The sequence below is a fragment of the Sceloporus undulatus genome, chromosome 5 (genome assembly GCF_019175285.1).
Source record: "Sceloporus undulatus isolate JIND9_A2432 ecotype Alabama chromosome 5, SceUnd_v1.1, whole genome shotgun sequence".
In the NCBI taxonomy this organism is placed as follows: domain Eukaryota; kingdom Metazoa; phylum Chordata; class Lepidosauria; order Squamata; family Phrynosomatidae; genus Sceloporus; species Sceloporus undulatus.
Window position 1 is genome coordinate 26,029,714 of NC_056526.1, and position 24,822 is coordinate 26,054,535.

The 24,822-nt window shown below is 38.9% G+C and overlaps 1 protein-coding gene across 5 annotated transcripts in view; it reads right to left on the reverse strand.

The window, feature by feature from the left end:
• Positions 1-287: 287 nt before the first annotated feature.
• ATP6V0A4 (ATPase H+ transporting V0 subunit a4) overlaps positions 288-24,822 on the reverse strand; it is a 50,135-nt gene continuing 25,600 nt past the window's right edge. For all 5 annotated transcript variants that reach the window (XM_042470351.1, XM_042470353.1, XM_042470348.1 and 2 more), the window contains exons 11-21: positions 24,634-24,784; positions 20,877-21,016; positions 20,292-20,449; positions 17,836-17,929; positions 15,476-15,594; positions 12,834-13,050; positions 9,314-9,421; positions 5,800-5,937; positions 4,067-4,184; positions 2,453-2,624; positions 288-2,015 (exon numbers count right to left, since the gene is read on the reverse strand). In XM_042470351.1, coding sequence (XP_042326285.1) covers positions 1,925-2,015; positions 2,453-2,624; positions 4,067-4,184; positions 5,800-5,937; positions 9,314-9,421; positions 12,834-13,050; positions 15,476-15,594; positions 17,836-17,929; positions 20,292-20,449; positions 20,877-21,016; positions 24,634-24,784 — 1,506 coding nt within the window. In that variant the 3' untranslated portion in view covers positions 288-1,924. The remainder of the gene's footprint in view (positions 2,016-2,452; positions 2,625-4,066; positions 4,185-5,799; positions 5,938-9,313; positions 9,422-12,833; positions 13,051-15,475; positions 15,595-17,835; positions 17,930-20,291; positions 20,450-20,876; positions 21,017-24,633; positions 24,785-24,822) is intronic.

The window sequence follows — 24,822 nt, forward strand, 5'->3', positions numbered from 1 at the left end:
ATTAAGTTGTGAAACAACTAAGAAAATAAGAGGTTCTTATACTGAAGTATATTTATATATTGAATGCTTCCCAACCATTGCTGAATCCTGTTTATGTTCTTTACAGGTGCCAAGATAATGAAATGTAGTCTTGCAAGGGAATTAATTTGATGACCATTTTGACATCCGATCAACCATAAGCTAAATTAATACTGTATCTCAATGTTTTCTCTGGAAAAATTTCAAAGGGTGAGACAGTAAGAGAGAGAGAGAGAGATGCACATACACACAAATTTGGTTTTGAGCAATTCATTTCCTTTATTAAACCAATTAACAAACAATTCATTTGGAGAATTAGAAGAGCAGTCTCACAGAAGGATGTATGTTTTACACAGCAGGAATTAAAGCTGTATTTAGACAATGTACGTTTGTGAGCAGAGAAGCCATGGCTTGTAATCCTTTGGGTTTTCTCAATATTTAAACCCACAGGGTTTAACCAGAGCTGGGGAAATTGGCTTTTAAAGACTATAATTACAGGATCATTCAGCCTGAGGGATTTAGGGGCTTGGAGTCCAAAAAAGTAACTCTTCCAAGTCCTGGTCTCAACACATCTCTCTATTTCTGTTATTTACTAGTTACTACTTGTAATACCATGTGGAGGGGGCTCAGAAGGAAAATGCTCTTGCATTCCTAACTAGTCAGTTATATAAAGGGGCTTAAATTAGCAGTTGTAGGAGTCAGAAATAGGGGTGGCTGCCGCACTGCAGAAGTAATGCAGTTTAACACTGCTTTAACTGCAATGGTTCCATACCATGGAATCCTGGGATTTGTAGTTTGTTGTGGCACCAGAACTTTATGAGACAGGAGGCTAAGTATCCCACAAAACTACAAATCCGCGAATTCCACAGCATTGAACCATGGCAGTTAAAGTGGTGTCAAACTATATTAATTCTACTGTGCAGATTCAGCCTAAGACGTCATCTTTTGGATGCCTTTCTAGCACTCTCTATACAGGAAATATACCAAGAAATAAAATCCCATTTAATTCCAAGGTGAACCACTTATGTCAGGGATGCAAATATAAGACCAGTGCTTTCAGTAGTGATGCTGAAGGGACAACACTGTCAGGTTTGGCTTTGTTTTAACCACAACACTGGCCAGTGGCAAGAGAAACTGCCATTTCAGCTTCTCTTTTTCTAGCACACAATGATAGAATCATGATCATTAAGGTACTTCCAAAGTGGTCTTCCATATGTTATTGGAATGCAGATTCCATCAGGCTTGATGAGAGATTAGAGTTGTAGTCCAACAACATCCAAAGAGATCACAAGTAGTATATCGCTGTCTACCCAGTAGAACCATCTAATTGTACAGTGGACCTTTCCCATCTGTGATGGTCCAGTTCCAGGAGCTCCTGAAGATGGTAAAAAACATGGACAGTTGCACCTCATATTATTCAATGGCAGCTGCATCCCAATGTATGCATGTGCCACCACTGAGAAATATGAGCTGTGGTGATTCACAGGTGGTCAAATCTATGAATCTCCAGCCCACTGATAGGAAGGATCCACCATATATTCAGGTCTGGCTTTTTTCAGGGGGCATAGTGACATCAAATAATATAGGCAAACTAACATTTGTGGTTTAGATCTTTGTTTAGAACCAGATTGATGATTCATGGTTTTGTTTTACAGTGGATGACAGAGAGAAGTGTTATGCTTAACTATCTGTTAAGCCTACTGGACTGGGTGGCAAAGGTCATTACGATATTCAGCTAGGGAAGGGGGATTTTTCCTTACAATTAACTGTACAATATATGAAGGCAATGCAGAAGCAGCTTCTTCATTCCTCAAAGTTCTTAATTCTCAGGGAAATTCTCAGAAAAGAAGAAGAAAAGAATGGAAGCAAGCCACAGAGTTTCAGATTTCTGTGCTCTGAATGGGTTTCATTCTTCTGTTCCTTCTATGATGGTCCTAAAGGAGAATGGTGTGAATGCATAACCAGCTCCGGCATAGAATTTGTTCTGAAACTCCACCCTAAGCGAGAGGGGAGAGAGAGAGAGAGAAACGTTAAACTAAGATTTTTTTTTTGTGTTCCATAAAGGATTCATTTAATTTACTATCTCTAGCCTACTTTTCTATGAAATGATAAAAGAAAGCTATGAAAGAAAAAGGAGGAAAGAACTATAGCAAGAATCAAAATGTGAAACACACACATTTTATAAGTTATTTCACCTAACGTAGTACGGCATCTTATGCTATTTTCATGAATATATACATTTTCTGTCCACATCCTTCCCCTCAACATTTGTATTTGTATTCTTTGATCAAAAAAGAGAAAATTCAGAGAAGTGGGATTACAAAAAGAGTCCTGTGTTTCAATTCATGCAATGATCTGGGAAGTGCAAATTAGGCAGGTTTGTATTAGAAGGCAAATCAAACAAAAATGTCTCCTACACGGCTTTTCTTCTTACCAGTGAAGCCTTAGTGCATGTAAGAAGGCAGAGAGGCCCTCCATGATAAGCAGAATGGCTACTGTCAGACCAGCAAAGACAGCAAAAATGATAAAGACCACAATGAGTCCTGACCAACTACTCGAGCTCAACCCAATATGCAATACCATGGTCCAGAGGACTTCCGAGAGCTCTGGAAAACAAAGAGAGAGAACAAGAACGAGAGAGCACAAAGAGTGAGAAACAACTATTGCAACTACTGCAAATATTCTCACCTGTCTGGGATTTTTCTCATAAAACAAAACAAACAGCTTCATTTATATACTGCTTCATACTGAACTAACAGTGTTTAAACTGTTTACAACTGTAAGCTAATTGCCCCCAACAATCTGGGTTTTAGCGACTTCGGAAGGATGCAAGCCTGAGTCAAGCTTGAGCCTTTTCACTGGTATTGAACTCGCAACCTTATGGTTTTGAGTGAGTGGCTGCAGTACAGGCATTTAACCACTGTGCCACCACGCTGATACTCCTGACACTCAAGAAACCAATTTTTGATCATTTTTGGAGTATTTCCAAATAATAATAAATATTCTTTCCATACTTATTATAGTCACAAGGAGATCTGTGAGAGCTATGTGGATACTGCTAAGTTAGGGTCAGTGAGGAGAGTTCCAGGTAAAATATTGAGGAACAACAGGATTATACAGTGGACTCTACCCATCCACAGGTGTTCGGTTCTCAGGATTCTGTAGGATGGAGCCACAGCAGTTAAAGTGGTGTAAAACTACATTATTTCTACAGTGAAGGTGCACCTCTAACTTGGTTACAATGATTTTGGTTGATAGACGGAAAATAATTCTTCAAGTTTATATTCATGGAGACCAGTGCAATTTTTTTATTTTCCTATTTTTCTATGTTTCTTTCTTTTTTTCTTTCTCTGTTACATTCTTGTAACTTTTATACTTCTTATTGCATTTTGAAATTTTAATTATATGTTGTTGTTGTTGTTGTGTGCCTTCAAGTCATTTCCAATTTATGGCGATTCTAAGGCGAAACTTTCATGGGGTTTTCTAAGGCCAAGAGAGTCTGAATCCATGGCTGAGTGAGGAATTGAACTCTGATCTCCAAAGTTCCACTCCAATGCTCAAACCACCACACAACGTTGGCTCTTTTATAGGAGTAGGACTAGAGCTGGGTTTTTGTTCCCATTCTTAATACTGATCACAAGTAACAGTGAGAGTGATGACATCAAAACAATGCAACCAATCACATTGGGCTATACAATAATGTCACATAGGACAGATGTTGAACATGAAAGCAATGCTTTCTGCATCAGTCACATGGGTGAGGTCAATTAACTGGACCACTGCATAAGCAAATGTTTTTATCTCCTTCTGCTACAGTTTTCCCAAATTGCAAAACAGGATGGTCCTATTTATTAGTTTATTTTTGATCCAAAATATTTGTAAAAATTGTTCACCTGCTTTGGCTTTAGCTTAAATGTGCCTAAGTCCATATTTCTGCAATAGTGATTTAATTCTCAACTGCCTGAAGCCCATTCAACTTTTCTATACTGATGCTTCATATGTAGTATAATCACTCATAGGGATGAGCACAGCAAAAATGAAAACTCACGTGCATGAGCCAAGCTGAGAGCCCAGAGCCGTAGGTAAGAAGCTGTGTTGGAAATGCAACCCAAGCAGTATTCAATGGTATGGATAGCCTGGTGCACAAAGATATCTCCGAAGTTAAACTGAAAGAAGATTTTAAAGGAACGCACAAGACATATGATGGTTAGGAGGCAAAAAATATACAGTTTCATCCATAAGCCTGAAACAGATTTGGGCTTATTTTTCTCAAACAACAAGATCTCCCTTCCTCCTTACAACTGCACTCACTTTCATATAGACCAAGTGCTATGAATTTCAACAAAATGAGCCATTTTATCTCTTGTATTTGCTACCATCTCTTTCATTTAAGACCAATTGAGTCTATACAACTGAGCCTAAAGATGATTACAAAGTAATTCTCAAAATAGTTTTTGAAGTGGAAAAATCACAAGGCAACTTTTCCATTCCAGTTTCAAACACTTCTAACTTTCTTTTCTTCCTATATTGTGAACACTAAGTTCTGTAAAAACTCACTAGTTTTATAGTTCATCACCATAAAAAGAAGCTTGAGAATCAGCCAAGGATATCTTCATCCAAACATTGCAACATGAAATCTATCTCATAATAAGTTTATAAATGCCATTTATACACACTTTTAAAGACAATTTGAAAATTGATTATCGATATCCTAAAATTTATAGAGGCCTGTGAGCATGTATGGTATTTTTTAAAAAAAAGTTTTGAAGGCTGAGAAACAAAATGGTTACTGTGCTATGGAAGTGTGGCCAGTCACAAAATTAGGGGAGCACCTCACTTTCTCTCTCTTCTTTTTCATGTATTTTTCAGAAAGAGAGAGACTGAGAGACAGTGTGTGTGTCTGAGAAAGAAGAGCACACACACATAAAGAAACCACTCCATTGTGGAGTTGAAGGCTTTCTTGACCGGCATCCATAGTTTTTTTGGCCATGTTCTAGAAGAGTTTCTTCCTGATGTTTCGCCAGCATCTGTGGCTGGCATCTTCAGAAAATCCTTGCCTGGAAAGGAGTTGGGTTTGTATATACTATGTGATCTGGGAAGGCAGGAGTGATTTGCATGTGTATTGTTCTGTTGCTAATGGCAGGCCTCAGGGTGGGAGGGTATGCAAAAGAGGATTAGTGTCTGCTTGATTAGTGCTCATTGTCTGCTGAGAAACCACTCCATTCATTTACTGCTGAGATACAGTTGTGCTGGAGACTCCACCGTTACCCTTATAATAATGCATGAAAGGTCTGTCCCTCCCTCCTTATGAAGAATGGAGAATGTGCCCCATTCATATGAACTAAGGTAAAGGAAAATGGTGCAAGGCAGCAAAATCCTCATGGGTTTTTCATCATGGGCCTGCAAGTACCACTTTGAAGGTGGCACAACAACAACAACATTTCAAAACTTTTTAAAAAGAAACCCATGTGATCATACCTGCCAGTGCTCTATCAAATAGCAAAGCAGGCCAAAGACTTTTGGGATGCATGGCTATTTTTGATTTACCAAGGTACACAGGAACACACCATCCATGCCAGATAATAGAGAAGTATGTAAACTCCTTTTTGACATCTTGCAACCATCACTAAGTTAAGAGGTGGGGATTTCAAGAATGTTACCATGCAGGTTTGTGGCATTTGGACTATATTTATTATTACCACACCTGCTAAATGAGCATGGAGAAGCAAGAAGCTTTTGCACTGTAGCTTTCTTCATTGTGACCTCATCCCACAATCTTACCTCTTCCTCGTGATCATCATGTCCTCCATGGCCACCAGCCTCATGGTCATGCTGGTTTGCCTTCTTGGAGTCATTAGACTCCATGATTTCCACCTCAATATCACCAGTGGGACTCTCTGATGGTCCAGATGAAACCAGCTTAACAGCAACAAGAAAGAGAATAACTACTATTAGAATATGAAGAATGCTTTCAGGCTAATAATTTCTCCAAAAGGAAGGGCTATAGCTCAGTGACAGAATCAAAGCTCAGAAGGAACATGTTGATTTTTGTGTAATGAATTTACTGATATGGGTTTGAATCTTTGTAGCCCTATTATATCAATACTATTTACCTATGTGTTGACACACCACTCAACTATTGATAGTTGGGATGAACCAATAGGATTCAGGCCCTAGTTTCTGAAAGTAATATTTAATGGCATAACAAATGTTACATGTTACTACCAAAACATTCTTCCTTAGGTAATGAATAATACAACAAATTACGAATATATATGACATCAATGAGGCATTTTGAAAAAGGGAACACATCATGAGTTCTTTTAAAAATATCCCAAGCTCTCTGTCCTGTCAGTCAGGACAATATACTATTAAGGTTATGAGAGACGATTTTCTTTGCTGTGGCACCCCACACTTCAGCTTCAAAGTACCCTTGCATTGAAGAACTGATTGCATTTACATTGCTGTCATTCCTGTGCCAAGTGAAAATATAATTGTTCACAGAAGTCTTTGGATTCTAACTAGTTTTATACAGAGCCACAAATTTGCATTGTTTAAAACTGTTTTAAAGTGTTTTAACTGGTTTTCAGCTGTCTTGTTTTTTAACTTGTTAAATTGTTCAATATGTTTTTGACCTTTAAAAATCTTGTTACTGTTTATCACTGGAATTCTATATGATCTTTTACATAATGTAACTTTGCATATACTTAGCTAAGTAGCAAAGGTGCTAAGAAACCTGGTTACTGATTTGCAAAGATGCAAATTGGGCCACTGGCAAGAATACCCAATGTGCATTGGTGCCTGATCCACACCAAAACCAATGTGATGTGCATCAGGAGCTATATGCATCAGTCCCATTATGCATTTGTCTCATTCTCCACTATGCACCATTACACATCGGCCCCTTTGCCGGCTCTGCTATGTAGTAATGTAATAGCAGTTACTGGATACAGACATTGTGAAACTGCACAATTCTAATTCCTGCAGATGTAAGTCCACTTGTGAAGACGTAACACTCCAACAGGATTCCAGCCTATATTGTTTTAAACTGATCAGGTAGATTTTATTATATGCCACCCAGATCTTTAGAGAGAGGGCAGGATGTAAATATTTTAAGGATAAATCAGCAAGCAAGCACATTCTAGGATATATGATTTGCCCATAGAAGATCACAGATTCAGTCCCTTGTATCTCCAGACATGGTTGGGAAAGAATGTGGTCTGAAACCCTGCAGAACAACCTTCAATAAATAGAGGTAATACTGGTGAAATACTGGTGAAACAGCATTTTTATGTATGTAAAGGGTTAATCTTTGTTCCTACCACTTACATAGCACTGACTAAAGAAATAGAGAAAACTGAATTAATTCTAATATGGGGTGGGTGTGTGAGGGAAGCATGGGCTACATGTGGCCCCCAATCCCCTTCCCATTTTTTCTAACTCCCCTCCCCACTTAGATAAGCCCAACCCTCACTCCTAGATGCTCCCAAAAGAAGCTAAGTAGCTGGATACCCCAGCCAAAAATGCCATCCAAACCCTGGAATTTGCAAGTCATTTTTGGTTGCACCTTCTGGTTGAAAACTGCCTGGTGTGGTCCACTGTTAGAGCTAAAATTGGCCCTTGCCAAACCAACAATTGCCTATCCATGCTTAAAAGAGATTTTATATTTCTATTAGATATATCAGTAATCACTAAATGTATTCAAATTATCCATTTCCCCATCAGCTCTGTTAAAGAAAGTATTTGCTTTCAATTTCAGAATTTAACAAGCTAGGGAAAGGTCCTTATTCTTATTAAGTAAGGTAAATGGACTCATTATTACTCCATTACTGTGGGGAATGTATAAATGTGACTCGCAGTAAAACTGTGAATTACAAGCAATGAAAAACATCCTTTGTTTGAAATCACCATTCATCTAAGAAATTAATTCTGTATGCAGACAACCTTAGAAAAGAGGTGGGATATGCCAGTTACTTTCAGCGTTGAAGGTGTGGGCTATTTTAGGGGAAATAATTGCATTACAACCATTTGCAATTCAAGAGTCTGTTTTTAAAAATATATGCTCTATAGTCAATGTGGTATAGTGGAAAGAATGTTAGCAATGAACCAGGGAGACATAGTTCCAATTGTCTGCTCAGTAAAGAAATTTAGTAAATAGCCTAGGGCACATCATAGTCTCTCTAGGTTGCAGATTACTGAAGCAGTTATTGTGAGAATAAAACTGAACAACCCCTGGCATCAGCCCTTGTTCTCTGAGAAAAGAGAAGGAGACACATGTAATAGATAAATAAATACAAATTAAGGGATTTATTTTTGTATATGCTTAGGCTCTATCAACGTTGGGGAAGCCAGAATATCCAGAATATGGTGAGGAAAGCTGAGAATTGCAGTCCAGCAGCATCTGGAGGTCCATGTGATTCTGAGCCCAAGTTTATATACAGTGCCTATTTCCAGGAGCTGTGACCACAATCAATTCCACTGTGTTGATAAGTGCAATATTACCAAAAAGGTTCCAGAAACTAAGGGGCTCGACAGACCACCCCAAAAGGGCAGGTTGGAACTGCCCATTTTTGCTTCTGAGGGATGCCACAGCAGCCAAACTGTGTGATGTCCCTTCTCCATAAAAAGAACCTGCTAAAAGCGGCACAGTCCAGAGGCCTTGTCACATGTCCATGATGTAAGCATGGCGCAGCGACATCTGGATGCTGCCCCACGCTTGTGTCATCATGGTGTCCCCCTTGTGGACGGGAGGCCGCCATGATGGCGCTGTCCTTATGGACTAGGGTTCGGGGGCATGAGGACGCTGTGCACTCCCGAATTTTAGAATAAGCGCCAGGACAGCACTTCCTGCAGGTCTGTACCAGGCCTAACTTCCAGACTCCTTGGGGTTTTACAAAATACACACACACACGCACGCACGCATGCACACACACACACACACACACACACACACAAACACACCAAACTGTGGTTTCTTTTAACAGGGGTTTAGACACCAAACCATTATCTTTGCTTCTGCTTTTAGAATCTGGTTTTGCAGTTAACTGAAGCCAAAGTTTGGGAAATAATGTTAATTCTGATATTAAGACAAACCATAATTGCACATCCTTGTTAAATAATCTCATTATAAACTGATAGATTTTGTCCCCTGAAGGGACTAGTACATTTTCAGTAGAAAAGAGAGATCAACTGCAAAATTCTGCTCCCAATCATCAATTCATCAGTGCTATTATTTGACCCACAACAATCTTAAACCATACAGAAGTGCACTGTCATAGGAGACCGTTGTTCTTACCATTCTCTGCTCTCTTTGATGTTTGGCTCGAAGAATGAAGGGCTTAATCAGGAGCATCCAAGGAATAGATATCAAGGCAAAAATGACCAGGAAGGTCTGTACTTCTTGCTTGAAGGAATATACAATTATACATATGAAAAATACTTAAAAAGAAAAATGTAATGTAAATAATAGCAAAATGTTTTAGCCAACCCAGGGTTAACTTACTCTAAGGTGGTCCAATCCATTTCCTTTACAAAAAAGATAACTTGTGTTGACCTTTCCTTATAAAGTTAATTTGAGTGTTACTGCCTTTCCTTTTGTAACATTAAGAATAATGAATTGTACCACACAGTAACCTTTATTATTATAGCCACACAGTGGCCACACACTGGCCTTTCCCTTTAATTTATCCAAATAATTGTTTTCAACATGGACCTATCCACGTGATCCTACACAGTGAAACTGAGATACAACTGCATAAAACTCAATAGCTAAAAAATAGTGGTGGTGGGGAGTCTATATTATGTAATGTCATATTTCTGGAGCGGTATGTCAGTCTTATCATAGTAGAAAACATGAATAAAGACAAGTCATCATTTAAAAAAAATTAAAGGAAAATGCCACTTTGTGAAACATACACTATAAATTCACTCTTATGATTGACTGAAGTAAAACTAATATGAAAAAGAGCCATACTTGATTAAACCTAAGGTCCATCCAGTCCTGGATTCTGTTCCCCAAACAGTCAAAGAGAACATGAATTCAATAGCACCCTCTCGCTCATGTTTACCACCACTGGTGTTTCCAGGCATGCTGCTCCTGGAGCACAAATAATATAGAGCCATCATGACCAGTAACTATTGATACTGTTAATCTCCATGAATCTGTTTCCTCACAATTTAAAGCCATCCATGTTAGCAGTCACGACTGCTTTGGGTAGTTCCAAATCCCATAGTTTAACTAAAACAATGAAGGAATCTAGAAAACAAACTAGTTTTGCATAAGCTTTTGCAGACTGGAGAACACTCTTTAAGATGTAGAAAGGTACCCTTAATACATAAATATTTATACACATATCAGGGGATAAGGCTGGGAATCTGAGTACAGCTACTAGGGAAGGGCAAAATAAGGGCATTTTTCTCCCAAACAAAAATTCTCTTCCCCAATGAAATTTTCCTCCTGTCCCACATTTGTAGCCAAATGTGTAGTATTTTGAAATACTGTATAGTTTAAGCATCCAAAGGAAAGGGAAAGGGAAATGGAAAGTAGCCAAGGGAATCTGAAGACAGGAAATGGGAGCCTTTTAGGTATGAATGATGATCAATGTCTCACTTGCCACACTGCTAGTGTGGAAAACAACTCACATGACCATGGACTGTCAAAGTGCTATCATGGGAAAAGTGTGATAAGAAATTATGCCAAACTGGTATGCTTCTATTCTTAAACAAGCATGATTGTGGCAGGTCAGAGGCTGGCGTGATAAAGTGCTAACTTAGGAGCTTCAGAGCAAGAACAGCCAGAGAGAACTGGAACAAGGATAATTCAGTAGAGAAATCTATATAAAGTGTTGTCATAAACAAAAAGCTCATGGTAAACAACTTGAGAATGTTTGAACATCATTAGCTTGAAGGACAGGTTAAGAAGACATTTGAAGAAGTGGGCTATAGTCCAAAAAAGTGTATGCTTACATAAACTTGTTAGTCTTAAAGATACTATCAGATTCCAGATTCCAAAGGGAAACAGCTGAATAAGAATATATCAATAGATCTACTGGTGTGAACTAGGACAGGGTTTATTTAAAAAAATAATCTCACTATGAAATATATTCTTTTAAAGTGATGAATAAAATATTTAAAACAAGGTGTTCAAAAGCTTTTTGCCCCATATCATTTTTAAAAATCTATCTAAGAGGAAGATTTTTATGTAAGACTACAAACTTTATCAGAATATTGCAATTCCTCAGCTTGGTTTTCTTTTTTCAGTTCTTTTTGTGTGCATGAGTGCTTTATGTCTGCATGATATTATGGAAAACTAGTGGAGATTATATAATATTCTCCATTTCAGTAATGTTAATGGTTTCTGCTGTATTTATTTAGCCTGTTCTTCAAACTGGCAAAAGCAAAGACATTCCTTATAATTCAGGTATTCTCCAGAGTTCAGAATTTTATAACGCCATTTGTAACAATAAATAAATAAATAAATATTAAAAATATTTCAATTTCTACTTACATCCCAAATAAATTGTACTTTTCAAACACAATAGTTTTGTGCCAAATCAAGTTTTTTATGTTGCTGAATTAACAAAGTGACTTCCAAGCTGCATTGCATATCTTGGAGTGAGGTGGGATGTCAGGAAAAGGAGAAAAAACAGCTTCAAAATTTCCAGAATTTGAAAATATATGCTAATCAGTTCATCAATGCAGGCTTGTCTCTGTTACTGTCTGAATCTTGAATCTTTTAATGAAAATTGTTTGGGCAATTTTCCCTATTTGCATTTTTCTTATTCCTGTTCCATCCTTCCATTTGATTTTAGTCTCCCACCACCTGTGTATATTCATAAGCTAAACTCTTCTCTTAGATTTGTCTTGGACAAAGACTTTTCCCTCCCACAGATGGGTAAATCTATTTCTCTCTGCTTGGATGGACTTGTTACCTACCAAAAGCTTTAGCATGGCTTTTAATGGCAGCCAGTAAGAGCTGGCATTATCTCCCAATAGCCAGCATCCTGTTAGTGGGATATGCATGTGTACGTTTCTCTTTGTCCTGTGTGTACCATTCTTCAGATATTGCACAGGCTAGTATTCACTTCCTTCCTCCACAGTGGCCAAAGGCCCCCCTCAACTTACTCTGCAACTTACTCTACAACCCCTGAACCTCACCCGCTGGAGAACAGTCAAGATGTGAAACAACTGCAGTAGCACTGACACCTCTGGATGACCCTGGCAGATCTCAGCTTTGGTGTAATCACTTTGCATCTGAAGACATAGTCAGACTCTCTTCTGATCCTGCCTACTCCCCTGGAGGCACAAAATGTGCAGGGTGTTCAGAGAGGGTACGGTAAGACCAGGGAGACATATATGTTTCAGCCTAGCATAGGTCCACATGAAAAACTGATGGGTCTATACTGACCTGTACAGGATTTTGGCCAATGAATATTAAATTAACTTTACTGAAAGTTACAACTATCACCATTTTGGAACCTTTTGGATTGCTACTACTTTTCCCAATTCAATTAAATTCCACACACCCCACCAGTTCAGCAGGTGTATAAATATCTGCCAAGTGAGGTTATGCTCCATGCATCATAAGAAGTGGGCTGTAGTCCACTAAAACATATGCCAAATATAACCTGATAATCCTTAAGGTGTTACAAGACTTTTCTCTGTTTTGGCTACAACAGACTAACATGGTCTCCCTTCTGCAATCAGTTTAAGTGCTGTGTGAACAAGGACTTCCTTTTTTATATCCTTTACTTTACTTCCTATGTACTTTGCCAAATAAATAAGAAGATTCTTAGGAGAAGACAAAGAGTCCATACCTGGTGCTCATAGAGGGGAAGATTTGTCTTATCACTGTAACTAAACAGAAACATGTTGATAAAATGGATAAGGATGCTTGGGGCATCTTGGGCACCATAGGCATCATACTGGCACCACTTGAAAATAATCATGACAACGAGGTAACCAAACAAGCAAAGGATGAAGATCATCTCTGGAATGAACTGCAAGATAATGTTGATAGTGTTCCTGAAATATCTGGAAAGACATAAGTCAAGAGAAGAATAAACCAAGAGGAGGAATAGGAATAGGTGGAGGATCTAAAGATGGTAATGCACACACTGATAACCTCAAGGATGGACGTCTGCAATGCGTTGCACATCAGGCTATCTCTGTACCAAGTTCAGAAACTTCAGCTAATTCAAATCATGGCAGCCAGACTGATTACTAGGACATCCAAAAGTAATCACATTACACCAGTATTAAAAACACTCCACTGGCTGCCAATTAGTTTCTGGGTAAGGTAGAAAGTGTTAGTTATTACCTTTAAAGCCCTATATGGTTTAGGTCCAAGACTGCCTCCTACCATATAATCTGCCCTGTACAATAAGGACCTCTGACGGACATTTACTCCAGTCAGCCAGGACTAGGTTGGCAACTGTCTGCTGGAGGACCTTTTCTTCAGCTGCCCCTAGACTGTGGAATATGTCAGAAGAGATTTAATTATTGTTTTTATATCTGAATATTGTACATTGTGTTATTGGTTTTTATCTATTTTATGATATGTTTGTAATTGGTTTTAATTCTATGTAAACCGCTTTGATCTTTTGGAAAAGTGGTATATAAATAAAATTTATTTTATTATGTGACAGTTGAATACACTGTCTGAATTTAAAAGAGCATTAAAGACCAATCTCTTTCAGCAGGCTTATCCAGATGATTTTTAAACCGTGCATTTTAAATGTGGGTTGTTTTAATATGTGTACATTTTGTCCATTTAAATTGTATGTATGTCGTTTTAAATTGAAGTGTCTTTAACTGATGTGTTTTAATTGATGTGAAGTGTCTGTTACTTGTTGTCGTTCCCCACCTTGATCCATGGGGAGAAGTGGGTCATAAATAAATAAATAATATTATATCAGCGGTGTCCAAGAGTGGTCTTTAAGAAGCAAAGAGGCCCATGAATTCTGTGACTTTACACATGTAGCTAGGCATAAACTCCCTCCAACCCCAAGCTGGTACAGTACAACCAATGGTCAGAGATGATGCCTAGATAACCTTGTCCTGTTAGAAGCTGGTGTGGAAAGAAGAAAAACCCCTTGCTGGTGTTTTTTTTGGTGTGGTGATCACAGGATAATCCATGCTGAATGACTTGTAAAAAACTCACCTCAGCATAACAGTCAAGACAATGGTATGGTCCAGGGATGACGAGCAACGGTCTGGAATACCTTAAATATTCCCATGATTGCAAAGACATCTCGGGTCCAAAACATATTGCAGAAATAATCCAGTTTGAGACCTCTTTAGCTGCCCTGGCTCAGTGCTAGAGAATTCCAGGAACTGTAGTTTTATGAGACATTTAGCTCTCTCTGTCAGAGAGCTCTGGTGCCACAATAAACTACAGTTCTCAGGATCCAGTAGCACTGAATGAGGACAGTAAAAGTGGTCTCAAACTGGATTATTTTTGCAGTGTGTTCTGGATCTCAGAAAAAAGGGATGCTAAATTGAATCCCATTTTGGAAAAAAAAGTGGGCTATAAATCCCTTAAATAAGTAAATAAATAAAATTAACAAAGCTCATGTTCACAAAATAGAGGTTCCTTCCTTCCAAAAGAAAACAGGGGAGTTTACCCACACTTTCAGAAGCTGGAGCAGGAAGAGAAAACAGCCAGGCAAGGAGCCATTTCAGAGAGGTACTTTACTGTATATAGAGAAAATCTATTGTGAACAGGAACTTGTATAGAGACAGGAAAATGAAACAGTCAGTTGTTTCAATATCAATACAAATTGCTTTTAAAAGGATATTTTTCATTTCCCAAAAGATGTCAGCTGCATCCACACTGCAGAAATAATCAAGTCTGACATGACTTTAACTGCCATGGCTCAATGCTATGGAAATCTGAGAACTGTAGTTTGTTGTGGCACCAGAGGTCTTGACAAAGCAGGTTAAATATCTCACAGAACTACAATTCCCAGAATTCCATAACACTGAGCCATGGTAATTAAAATCATGTCAAACTGGATTATTTCTGCAGAGCAGATGTAGCTGTACAGGTCTTAAGGCACCTGTTGACTCTGTCTCCCAATTGTAGTTGGGGAATCTAGACACTGAAGATGTGGTTAGAAATAAAATGACAGAGATTACAAATAAGGAACTGAAGCAATTAGCGTTGGGGGACCATGAGATCTCAAGGCAAGGACATTAAATAGGGTGGGTGCACAAATAATTCAATTACATCACAGTAGGCAATATTTGCAACTATAAAGGGGCACAGGGTTGAACTAGGTGTTAAAGGGATTTCATATTCCCGGAGATTAGCATGCCCCCAGCCTTCCAAAAATGAGATTTCTCTTCTTCGACAGACCAGTCACAATATAAAGCATTTGGAAGGCAGGGTGTGGAGGTGAAAGCAAGCAAGGGAATGCTGCTTCTGAATGCACATGAGTTAGACCCTAATACTTACACATGGTTGAAGACACTGAGCACCACCCCAAAGACCATGTGTGTGATTCCCACGATGACAGACATTTTCATTTTGTAGGAATTCAAGAAGGTCAGCTTGTTGTCTGCAATGTTCCAGATCTTGGAGAAACAGATGAAAAGGTGAGTGAACACAAAAGCGTATGGCAGGTTTTATTACTAATTTATTTTATCTTGAGCTCTATCATGTTCAAATCATTATGTCCTGCTGGCCTCATCAAACTACAAATCCAGGGATTCTAGAGGATGGAGTTAAAGCACTTAAAGTGGTGTCAAACTGCATTATTTCTACAGTGTAGATGCACCCTATGTGCTAACAGTTCTGTAACAGTTCAATTACAGTATAATGTTGTCATTTTATCTTTGTATTATTGTTAGCTACTTTGGACATTATTTTTCCTGGGGAAATGGACAGGAATTTAATAAATGAACAAAGGACAGGCTGGTAGTTCTGATGTCAATGTGTACAGTAGTGAATCTGTTCTGGGTTTTAGTCCAAACATTAAACAATGTACTGAACCCTTCCCTCCTTTTCAAACTTTGAAAAGAAGGGGATTTAATCTGTATAGAGTTTAAGAAGTGAGAATTCAGATAGTTGATTGCAAGGATCAAGTAGATGTATAGTTGTTATATTTTGTTTTGTTAACAGATATAATTTGACTAATATTTACTGTAGATGGAATTTATAGTGATTTTAGAGTTTAGAAATAATTTTAATGAAAAATATGTTTAAGTTAGAAGGAATAATAATTATATATAGAGCTATATATTTTAGTAGGTATAAATTGGAAGTCTTTTTAAAATGTGCTTAATGTTTTATTTGTTTAGTATAGGTTTTAATGTGAATGGTTTTGTTTTGTTCTTTATTATGTCACTGTGTTCCTTGAGTAACTCCTTTAAATTCAGACAAAAATCAAAGGGAGTGTAAGATAACTTGAAACTTAAAATACATTGTATGTCCTGCAGCAGTGAAAAATGGAAGATGTGGGCACAACCAGTATCAAAGTGTGGTCAAGATAGCAAAAGTCATTAATAAGGAAGAACACAGAAATGAAAAGAGGCTGTAGCAGTTTGGTTTTTCCTGGGTGTACAGGAAAGGGCAAGATCCTTTTCCCACTTCTCCCCACACCGAATTATCTTTTGTTTTACTACTTAACCTAATAAAGAGTTCTGGAGCACCTGAAACTTGCACACTCCTGGCATTTTGATGTCCCTAAGAAATGGATTACAGAACAGTTGATTTTACTGATACGCTGAACATCTCTCTGGTTTTCTGGGGGGTGAGGGAGAAACAACACACAAAAGGAAATAATGATGCCATAGAAAGAGTACCAGTTCTTAGTAACTTCCCTCTCCTTCTCTTGCAAGGCCATCAGCTTAGAGGAAGGTTTGTAATCAATGCTGCCATCTAGTGACCAGCTTCAATAGCTCATTGATTACAAGAAAACTTCCAGGGCTAGCCATGTTGGCCATATAGCAAAACCAATACAGTGGTACCTCGGGATACGAAATGCGCGGGTTACGAAATTTCCGGGATACGAAAAAGTTGGATTGGCAAAAACTGTTTCGGGTTACGAAATATTTTTCGGGTTACGAAATTCATTTCGGCGCGAAATTCAAATGCTATAGGCTTCCAGCGCTAACGGAAAGCTATTTCGGGTTACGAAATTTTCGCGTTACGAAGGGAATGGCGGAACGAATTAATTTCGTAACCCGAGGCACCACTGTAACATCCAATGTCCACCAAACAGTGATATCTTTATTAGGCCTGCATTTTGCTGTTTTTGTTCTTAGTTCATATGGTATGGAGGCATATCACTTACCAGTAAGCTGAAAATTCTTTTGCATTTCTGATAATGATTTTTGGTGGAAGGCAATAAGGATGTGGGGTGTAAAATGATCTTGAAATGTTTTCCCACTGTTAAAATGCCATTGCTTCAGAAAATTAATTGGAAACGTAACCAGAGGAATACAGCCCCAGCCTATTTCTGCAGTTTTAAAGTTGCATTAAGGTTCATCTTCTTTTCAGGAAATATGTTTACATATTTAATAACTACAAATGCAGAGCTCTTGAGGCATGGTTAAATTAGCATTTTTCAATTTCCAGATGTGTAATTGTTTTTCTTAAAATCTAAATGTAACAGAGGAGTGTGATGTTACGTTGTCACGTCTTAAACGATTACAAGTATTCCAATAAAAAGAATTACTCAGTAAAGCTTAGAATTTGATTGAATACAACATGTCAAGTGCATTACATGCATTTCTTGATTTTCCCCACCATCATCTTATAGCCAGTTCAAATTTCCTTAACAATTAGAGGAAAAGATTGAGCATTTTGATTACCGGATCTATTCCAAAAGGATAGGGATTTCCAGAGTACACGCCCGCTATTGTTGGATTCAGCTCAAATGAAACACCTTGATGGATATAACTCTCCCTATGAAGGAAGACAGAAAAGTCAGATGCTCAAAGTGACACGGGCATTCATCCCTGCTTGATGATTAAAAAACAAGTAGGACAACACTCACCCCCCAAACCACTGCATCCACTAGCTGCACAACCTCGCTGAAGAAAGCTCAAAACATCTGCATTATTATATGTCCTGGTGTCTTTGAATGAATACAAATATACCTCAGTTAATGCAGTAGATGTGTTTCCAGGCATTATGACTGGCATTCTGTATTTCAGTTACAAATTTATAACAGAACGTCATGGATATGCAACTGCTCTGCATTCAGTAATGCTACATACTGTCACAGTCATAAATGCCTCCCTCTTAAAAGTCAGCAGCTGCATTGATCAGAGGAGATGAACATGACCCAGCAGTGTGATGCTGCCTCAAATAAGGCAAATAGTATTTTAGCCTGCATTAACAGAACTGTAGTTTTCAAGACAAGAGAAGCAATAGTTCCACTATATTCTGCACTAGTCAGGACTCATCTGGAGTATTGTGCACCTCATAGATAAGGATAAGGCCATGTCTAATGGCTTTAAGTTACAGGAGGGTAGATATTGATTGACCATAAGAAACAACTTTTTGACAGTAAGAGCTGTTTGATAACGGAACTGACAATAGAACCAATTATATAGAGTGGTGGTGGGTCTCTTTCTCTGGACATCTCCAAAAAGAGGCTGGGAATGCTCTAGCTGGATTTCCTGGATTGAGTGGGGGGACAGGACTCAATGGCCCATGGGGCCCTTCCAGCTCTATGATTTTCTTAGACCCTTCCTATCAGCAAGCAAAACTGCAACAATCAGAAGCAGGAACTCTCTTATAATTCCTCGTTGCAGTCTTGTTTACTGGTAGGAGAAGTTTGGAAATGTCATAGAAACATCGAATCATAGAGTTGGAAGAGACCACATTTCCTTTGACTACTAATCATAACCTACCCACTTACCAAGGTTAAGATGATGTTTACCTTCATCTTCTATACTATTTATGTCATAGTTTTAGTAGTTACCTTTTGGGGATACAACACTCAGAATCAGTCTGGAGGATTTGGGAGCTTTAGTTCCTAAAATAACAGAAACTTTTCTAAGGAGTGGTCTGTGCAGTCTAGTTCTGGCATCACTGAATATATACATCAGAGACCCAGAAAATTACATTTGATAAAAGAGACCATAATCCATAACAGCTTATGTCTTCATACATTTATCAGTCTTTAAGGTGCTACAGGACTCCTTGTTGTTCTTGCTGCACGGACAAATATTGCTATCCTTCTGTAAACTGTTAATTGTTCTAGAGTTCCTTGCACCAAAGACACAAACAAGATATCCTTTGAACAATGTCACAGCTATAGGGAACAAAGAGTTTCCAGATGCTTGATGTTCATACTAAAGGTACTCAAGTACACTGGATAACGATATTTCCCAACATCCAAGGTGGCATAAAGGCAACACCACTGCTCTTTCAGTGCTGGTCCTAATGGAGGCAGTTGTTGGGAATGGGCTGAAAATAAAAAATACTGTCAAGTAAGCTTTGATTTATGATTATTTTATGAAGAAAATAGTTCCAAGAGTCCAGTCACCAATGGTTACAAAACAACAAAAACCCACATTGTATTAGCCAAATCCATTCTGAATCAAACCTAGGAGAATTTGCTAATCACTCATTTTTCAACTCTTGTTCTTCATCAGTGGCTTCAGCCTTATTTGTTAGTCTCGGTTACACTATACTCAGCAAATTAATTGGATTTACCTTTTGATTCAACAGCTGATTCAATGGGTCTGCTCTAGTTGGAATTAACTAATGGGATTCAGGCCCATTCATTTTTGGATGCTTGTGAGGAACAAGGAAATATGGTAGGCTGTTCTGCTGTCATAATCAGAGGTAAATTCCACAAAAGAGTTAGAGGTGGCTGAAAATGTGATTAATGTTTTATTTAGTACAGTGGTACCCCGGGATACGAAATACCCAGGTTACGAAATTTCCGGGATACGAAAAAATCCCATAGGAAATAATTGTTCCGGGTTACGAATGTTTTTTCGGGTTACGAAAAAATTTTTGGTGCTTTTTTCGGCTTTTTCGCACGAAATCGCGGCTTTTCCCCATTAGCGCCTATGGCATTTTGGCTTGCGAATGCTTTTCGGGTTACGAAAGCGGCGGCGGAACGAATTAATTTCGTAACCCGAGGGAGCACTGTATTTATATCCTAGATGTGTTAGACTACAGCCACCATAATCACAAATCACAAAGCTGTCTGGGGATGATGGGTGTTGTAGATCAAGACACCCACAGAATGGTAGGTTGGACAAGGATTTGTGGCAACATCTGACTTAATTCAGACTGTATCACTTACGTCCATCCACCTTTCTCAAACATGGGACGGACATGCCAAGAAGATCCAAATATGTTGAATGATCTGGAGAAGCAATCATTGTAGATGAAGCCAGTGTAGATGGAGAAGATACTCATGAGTAGGATCAGGTAGCGGCCACTGAAAAAGGTGTTCCAGATCTGCACAGAAAAATTACTGGTGTTACTCAAGAGATCAACAGGAATAAGACAATGCGTTCAGCACACTTTTTTTTCAGAGATGCCTCCCAGTGGTGAAAGATATCTTGTTCTCATATCACATGGTTTTGTATCTTCCATTTAGCATTTTTGTTTTGTGATTGCTCATTACAAGGTAAACATGAGCTTTACCTGCAGGTGTGATTACTGAGGTATGTATCCCTGAGAAAATCCTGTTGTGGGAGGGAACATATACTCCTCTTAAGTTCTAGTTTGACCTAAATTGTTTTAAGGTCTAATGGTACAGCTCTCCTCACCCACATATTCTCTTCGTTTATTATTATTTAAGAAAGAAATGAATCATTTCCTCAGGGAAAAAAAAAATCTCAAAGACTTCTGTAAAGATAAAATTCTATCTGAGGTCACTCACCTCATTGTCACTCTTCTGGGCTAAAAGGGACTTCTCATTAGTGACCATCCAGAGAGCAAAGGCCAACATGACCGTACCATGGCCACAATCACCAAACATGACCGCAAACAGAAAGGGGAAGGTAATGATGGTGTAGGGGGCTACAAGAAAGAGAAAGATTTGTTAGAGTGATGCCTTAAAAGAAAATGGATTGTTGCAACATAATTCTCTTTTATCTAAAAAAAGTTAGTTGTACCTGCCTTGCTGACACTGGGCTTTCCTCAACATGCCTGGTGATGCTCTTGAAATACAGAATTGGAAGATTCAGAATGAACACCCTCAAAAAGTACAGAGGTCCATGTGCACCCTGAGGACTATATATATATGTCTCCAATTCCATTTTTGCAGGGCTCTCAAGCCATCCAGAAAACTCAGAAAGCCCTCCTTTTAAATTAAAATTGACCAACTTTTCACCCCAAATGCTTCCACGTTGTACAGAATGACTTTCAAGCATAACAGTTTTGTTTCCCTCACTTTCCACAACCCCCTAAAACCCTCCAAAATAGATCAGAAATCAAAATCAAACTACAAGAGGAACTACTTGACTTCCAGTTTTGGAAAAATAGAGTGACGCAACCTACTCAGAGTGTGCAAGGCTGAAAATGGGTTCCATACAAAGTGAGGCCACCACCTCAAATGGCAGAAGTCAGGAGGGGACAGCAAGGGAAGTCCTCAACCATTGTTACAAAGTGGAGTTACATGTGTTACCCTACCTAATCTGTTGCTGTTGTGTGCACCTTCAAGTCATTTCCAACTTACAAGGACCCTAAGACAAACCTACCATGGGCTTTTCTTGGCAAGTTTCTTCAAAGAGGACTTGCTATAGCCATCCTCTGAAGCTGAGAGAGTATGACTTGCCCAAGGTCACCCAGTCGGTTTACATGGCCAAGCTGGGATTCCAACCCTGGTCTCCAGAGTCATAGTCCAACACTCAAACCACTACACCATTCTGGCTACGTAATCTATACCCTCTAAGCTAGCCCACTGCCCTCAGGGAAGAAGGAGAGCATTGCCCCATTGCCAGTGTTGAAACTGCTCATCCAGGGAGTTTCTAACGTGAGATGTAAGGAGAGGAGGAGCCATCTTGTCCTTTGGTTCAGTTTGCAACATTCTGCAGTACGCCTGGTTCTCCAGGCTGGGAATCAATGAAGCAAGCTGAAGCTCCACTTAGAATCCGGCTCAGCTTCTAACATCTCACCCTAGACTACCAACATCCTGTGTGGTAACTGCCCTGCCTTTCAAAGAAGGGGCAGTACCAGGCAGGACAGGCAGGCAGAAATCGTCTTGTATGGATAATTGCAAGAGACGCATCAACTTTTGAGTCATCCATCAGTACCAAGAAACCTGGAGAACAGAGCTCTTGGTCTCCCTAATAAATTAAATGGCCAGAAGGCAGGCTCCATTCTGAATAAGCTCAGAACTGAAGTAGATACAATTGCAAGGTATTTCCCATCACTCCCAGCTCAGCCTACTAAGGGCTTGTCTATACTTGCCAGAATACTTCATGCTGCACCAGAGTATTTTAGCCCTTGCATTCCCCATTAATTCTTCCCACCATTTACCTGCTGAAGTGGCTATGGTCCCTGCAAGCTGGCCAGCATCACCACTGTGGGTATGGGTCACTCTGAGGTCAAAATATGGTACCCAGCCTTGCTCTGACCTAAAAGTGACACATCTGTAGCAACCTGGTAGCTGCCTACCGCTGACACATTTCCAGAAAACCTCGAACAAAGGGTAAGTCTTTTTAATATAGGTAAAAGGGTGGAAATTCCAAATCAGGTTCAGGAGATGTGTAAACAGTCGAGACCTGATTTGTGGTTTTGGGGCTGTATGATGTAAACACCACGCATCCATCCTGGGGGAAATTTGCTGTATAGACCTAATGCAGTCAAGCCTTAAGATGAGGACCACTGGGAACTCTATATTTCAGTGTTCAAAGCCCTATTTCCTGCCACTGGAAAATCCATTTCCCAGGCTTATGTCCAGGTGATGAAAGATCTGGCCACATGGTAATGATAAAAAAAAGAAGTCTGTATTCAACACTTAAATTATTCAACACTGTGGAGTGGTAAGAGGAGGTGACCTGTTCTGATATTCCTCTTCACTTTTAGTGGGCCTACAATTTAGCTAAAGTTAAATGAGAGTCATGGATTTAATCTATCTTTCCACCTCATATAAGTGGAACATGGCTGAATGGACATAAGTATGGAAAGACACTACAATATAATTTTAAAATGTGTATTGTCACAACTGCAATCACCAGATGGTGCTGTTACACAGAGTTGTCAGCATTCTCTGTGGACATACGGTGAAGGAATGCTGCTCCTTGGGGTCATTCAGATGTTGTTTTTAGCGTGACTATGTGAATAATCTCACACTCATGCATTCTAGGTTTGTTGTTTACACTATGGAACCACATCTATGCACATCCGTGAGTTCTGTTGCTCACACGTGTGAGCACTCGAATAAAGCTGGAGATGATGATGTGAATGTATTCAAAGCACATTCAAGGCTTAGTTTTATCCCAGTTTATTCTGGATCTATTCACATCAGTTATTCACATGGCTGACATCTTTTAGAAAAACTCTGAAACGTCCTGAGATTAATTATCTCAGGTTAAGTGGGTTTTTGGGCAGCCCCCTGCCCCCAATTTAATCAAATGCATTTGAAATGCATGTGAAAAAAAAGATTCAACCCAGATTCTATCATGATAACTTTCACTGTTTGAATACCCCCCCCCCCCCCCGCTTGTTGGGCTGCAGGATTACTGGGTTGCTGGGCAAGGAATAGGAATATATTTTGCCTTGGAATTGATCCATTCTAATACTGTGGATTGTTTAATTGCATTTATGTTTTTGACTTGTGTCTTTGTAAGAGATTTATACTGAATTTGTTCTAAGTTTTCTGCACTTTAAGTATGGGGTAAAGGCAGGATGAAAATGAAATACTAATAACAACAACAATCTAAAACAAGCAAAAAAGAGGGCATTTTCTTTACCAGAAATTAGGCATAATTGAAAACTATCATAATTGTCTTCTGAAAGTTAGGCACTTCGGGAGCCAACAATATGTTTGGGCTTAAATGCAACTGCTAGCCCCAGCAAGAGTAATCAAAAACAGTTTGCTTTTGCCTGGGAAGGGCAAGACTGCTCTCTCCTCTCCCCTCTGCTGAATTAATTGAGTAGAAACCACTTTTGCCCCTTGGAATCAGTTTGCAGTTACCCAGAAAAGCTGATGACAAAAGGTGGGGGGGGGGGGGGGGGAGAGAAATTGAGACATTTTAAAACCAGCTGAGAAAAGGAGATTGCAGAAGACTGACTAGGAGTGTCCTTGACAAATCAGGATAGTTGGAGAGTATGGTAAACTCACTAACCAGCTACTGAATGGTAAATCAACACTTATGTAAATTCCATTGAGTCAGTGAGTGTATTCTAACTGGGACTAGCAATTGGATTGAGGCCAAGGGGAGAAATATTTGTCCATTCACTTCCTTTTTCTTAGAAAAACAACATATAATTAAAATATTATATCCTGAATCTGCATTGCTAATTTGTTTTCATTTTATGAAATATTTGATGTGTAAAGACCAAAATATCATGTATGCCAAGCAAGCAGCTCTTGCATAAACTGGCATAATGAGAATCAATAACCTTTGCATTTTTATTTCAAACACTCAGGTTTTTTTTAAAAAAGTAGAAATAAAGCTGAGTTGATCTACCTGGATTCATTTCCCTGTAATTCCCCACTCCATAAGCATTAACAATGTTTTGAAAACCAGCTGTGAATTTATTGGTTCTGTTAAATGTGGGAGGAGCCATCTTGGTCTGTATAGCAGTCAGGATAGGGTTGATTGTAGATCCACTTCGTTCCTGCAGTGAAAATAATGATGATGATTATGGTGATGTCC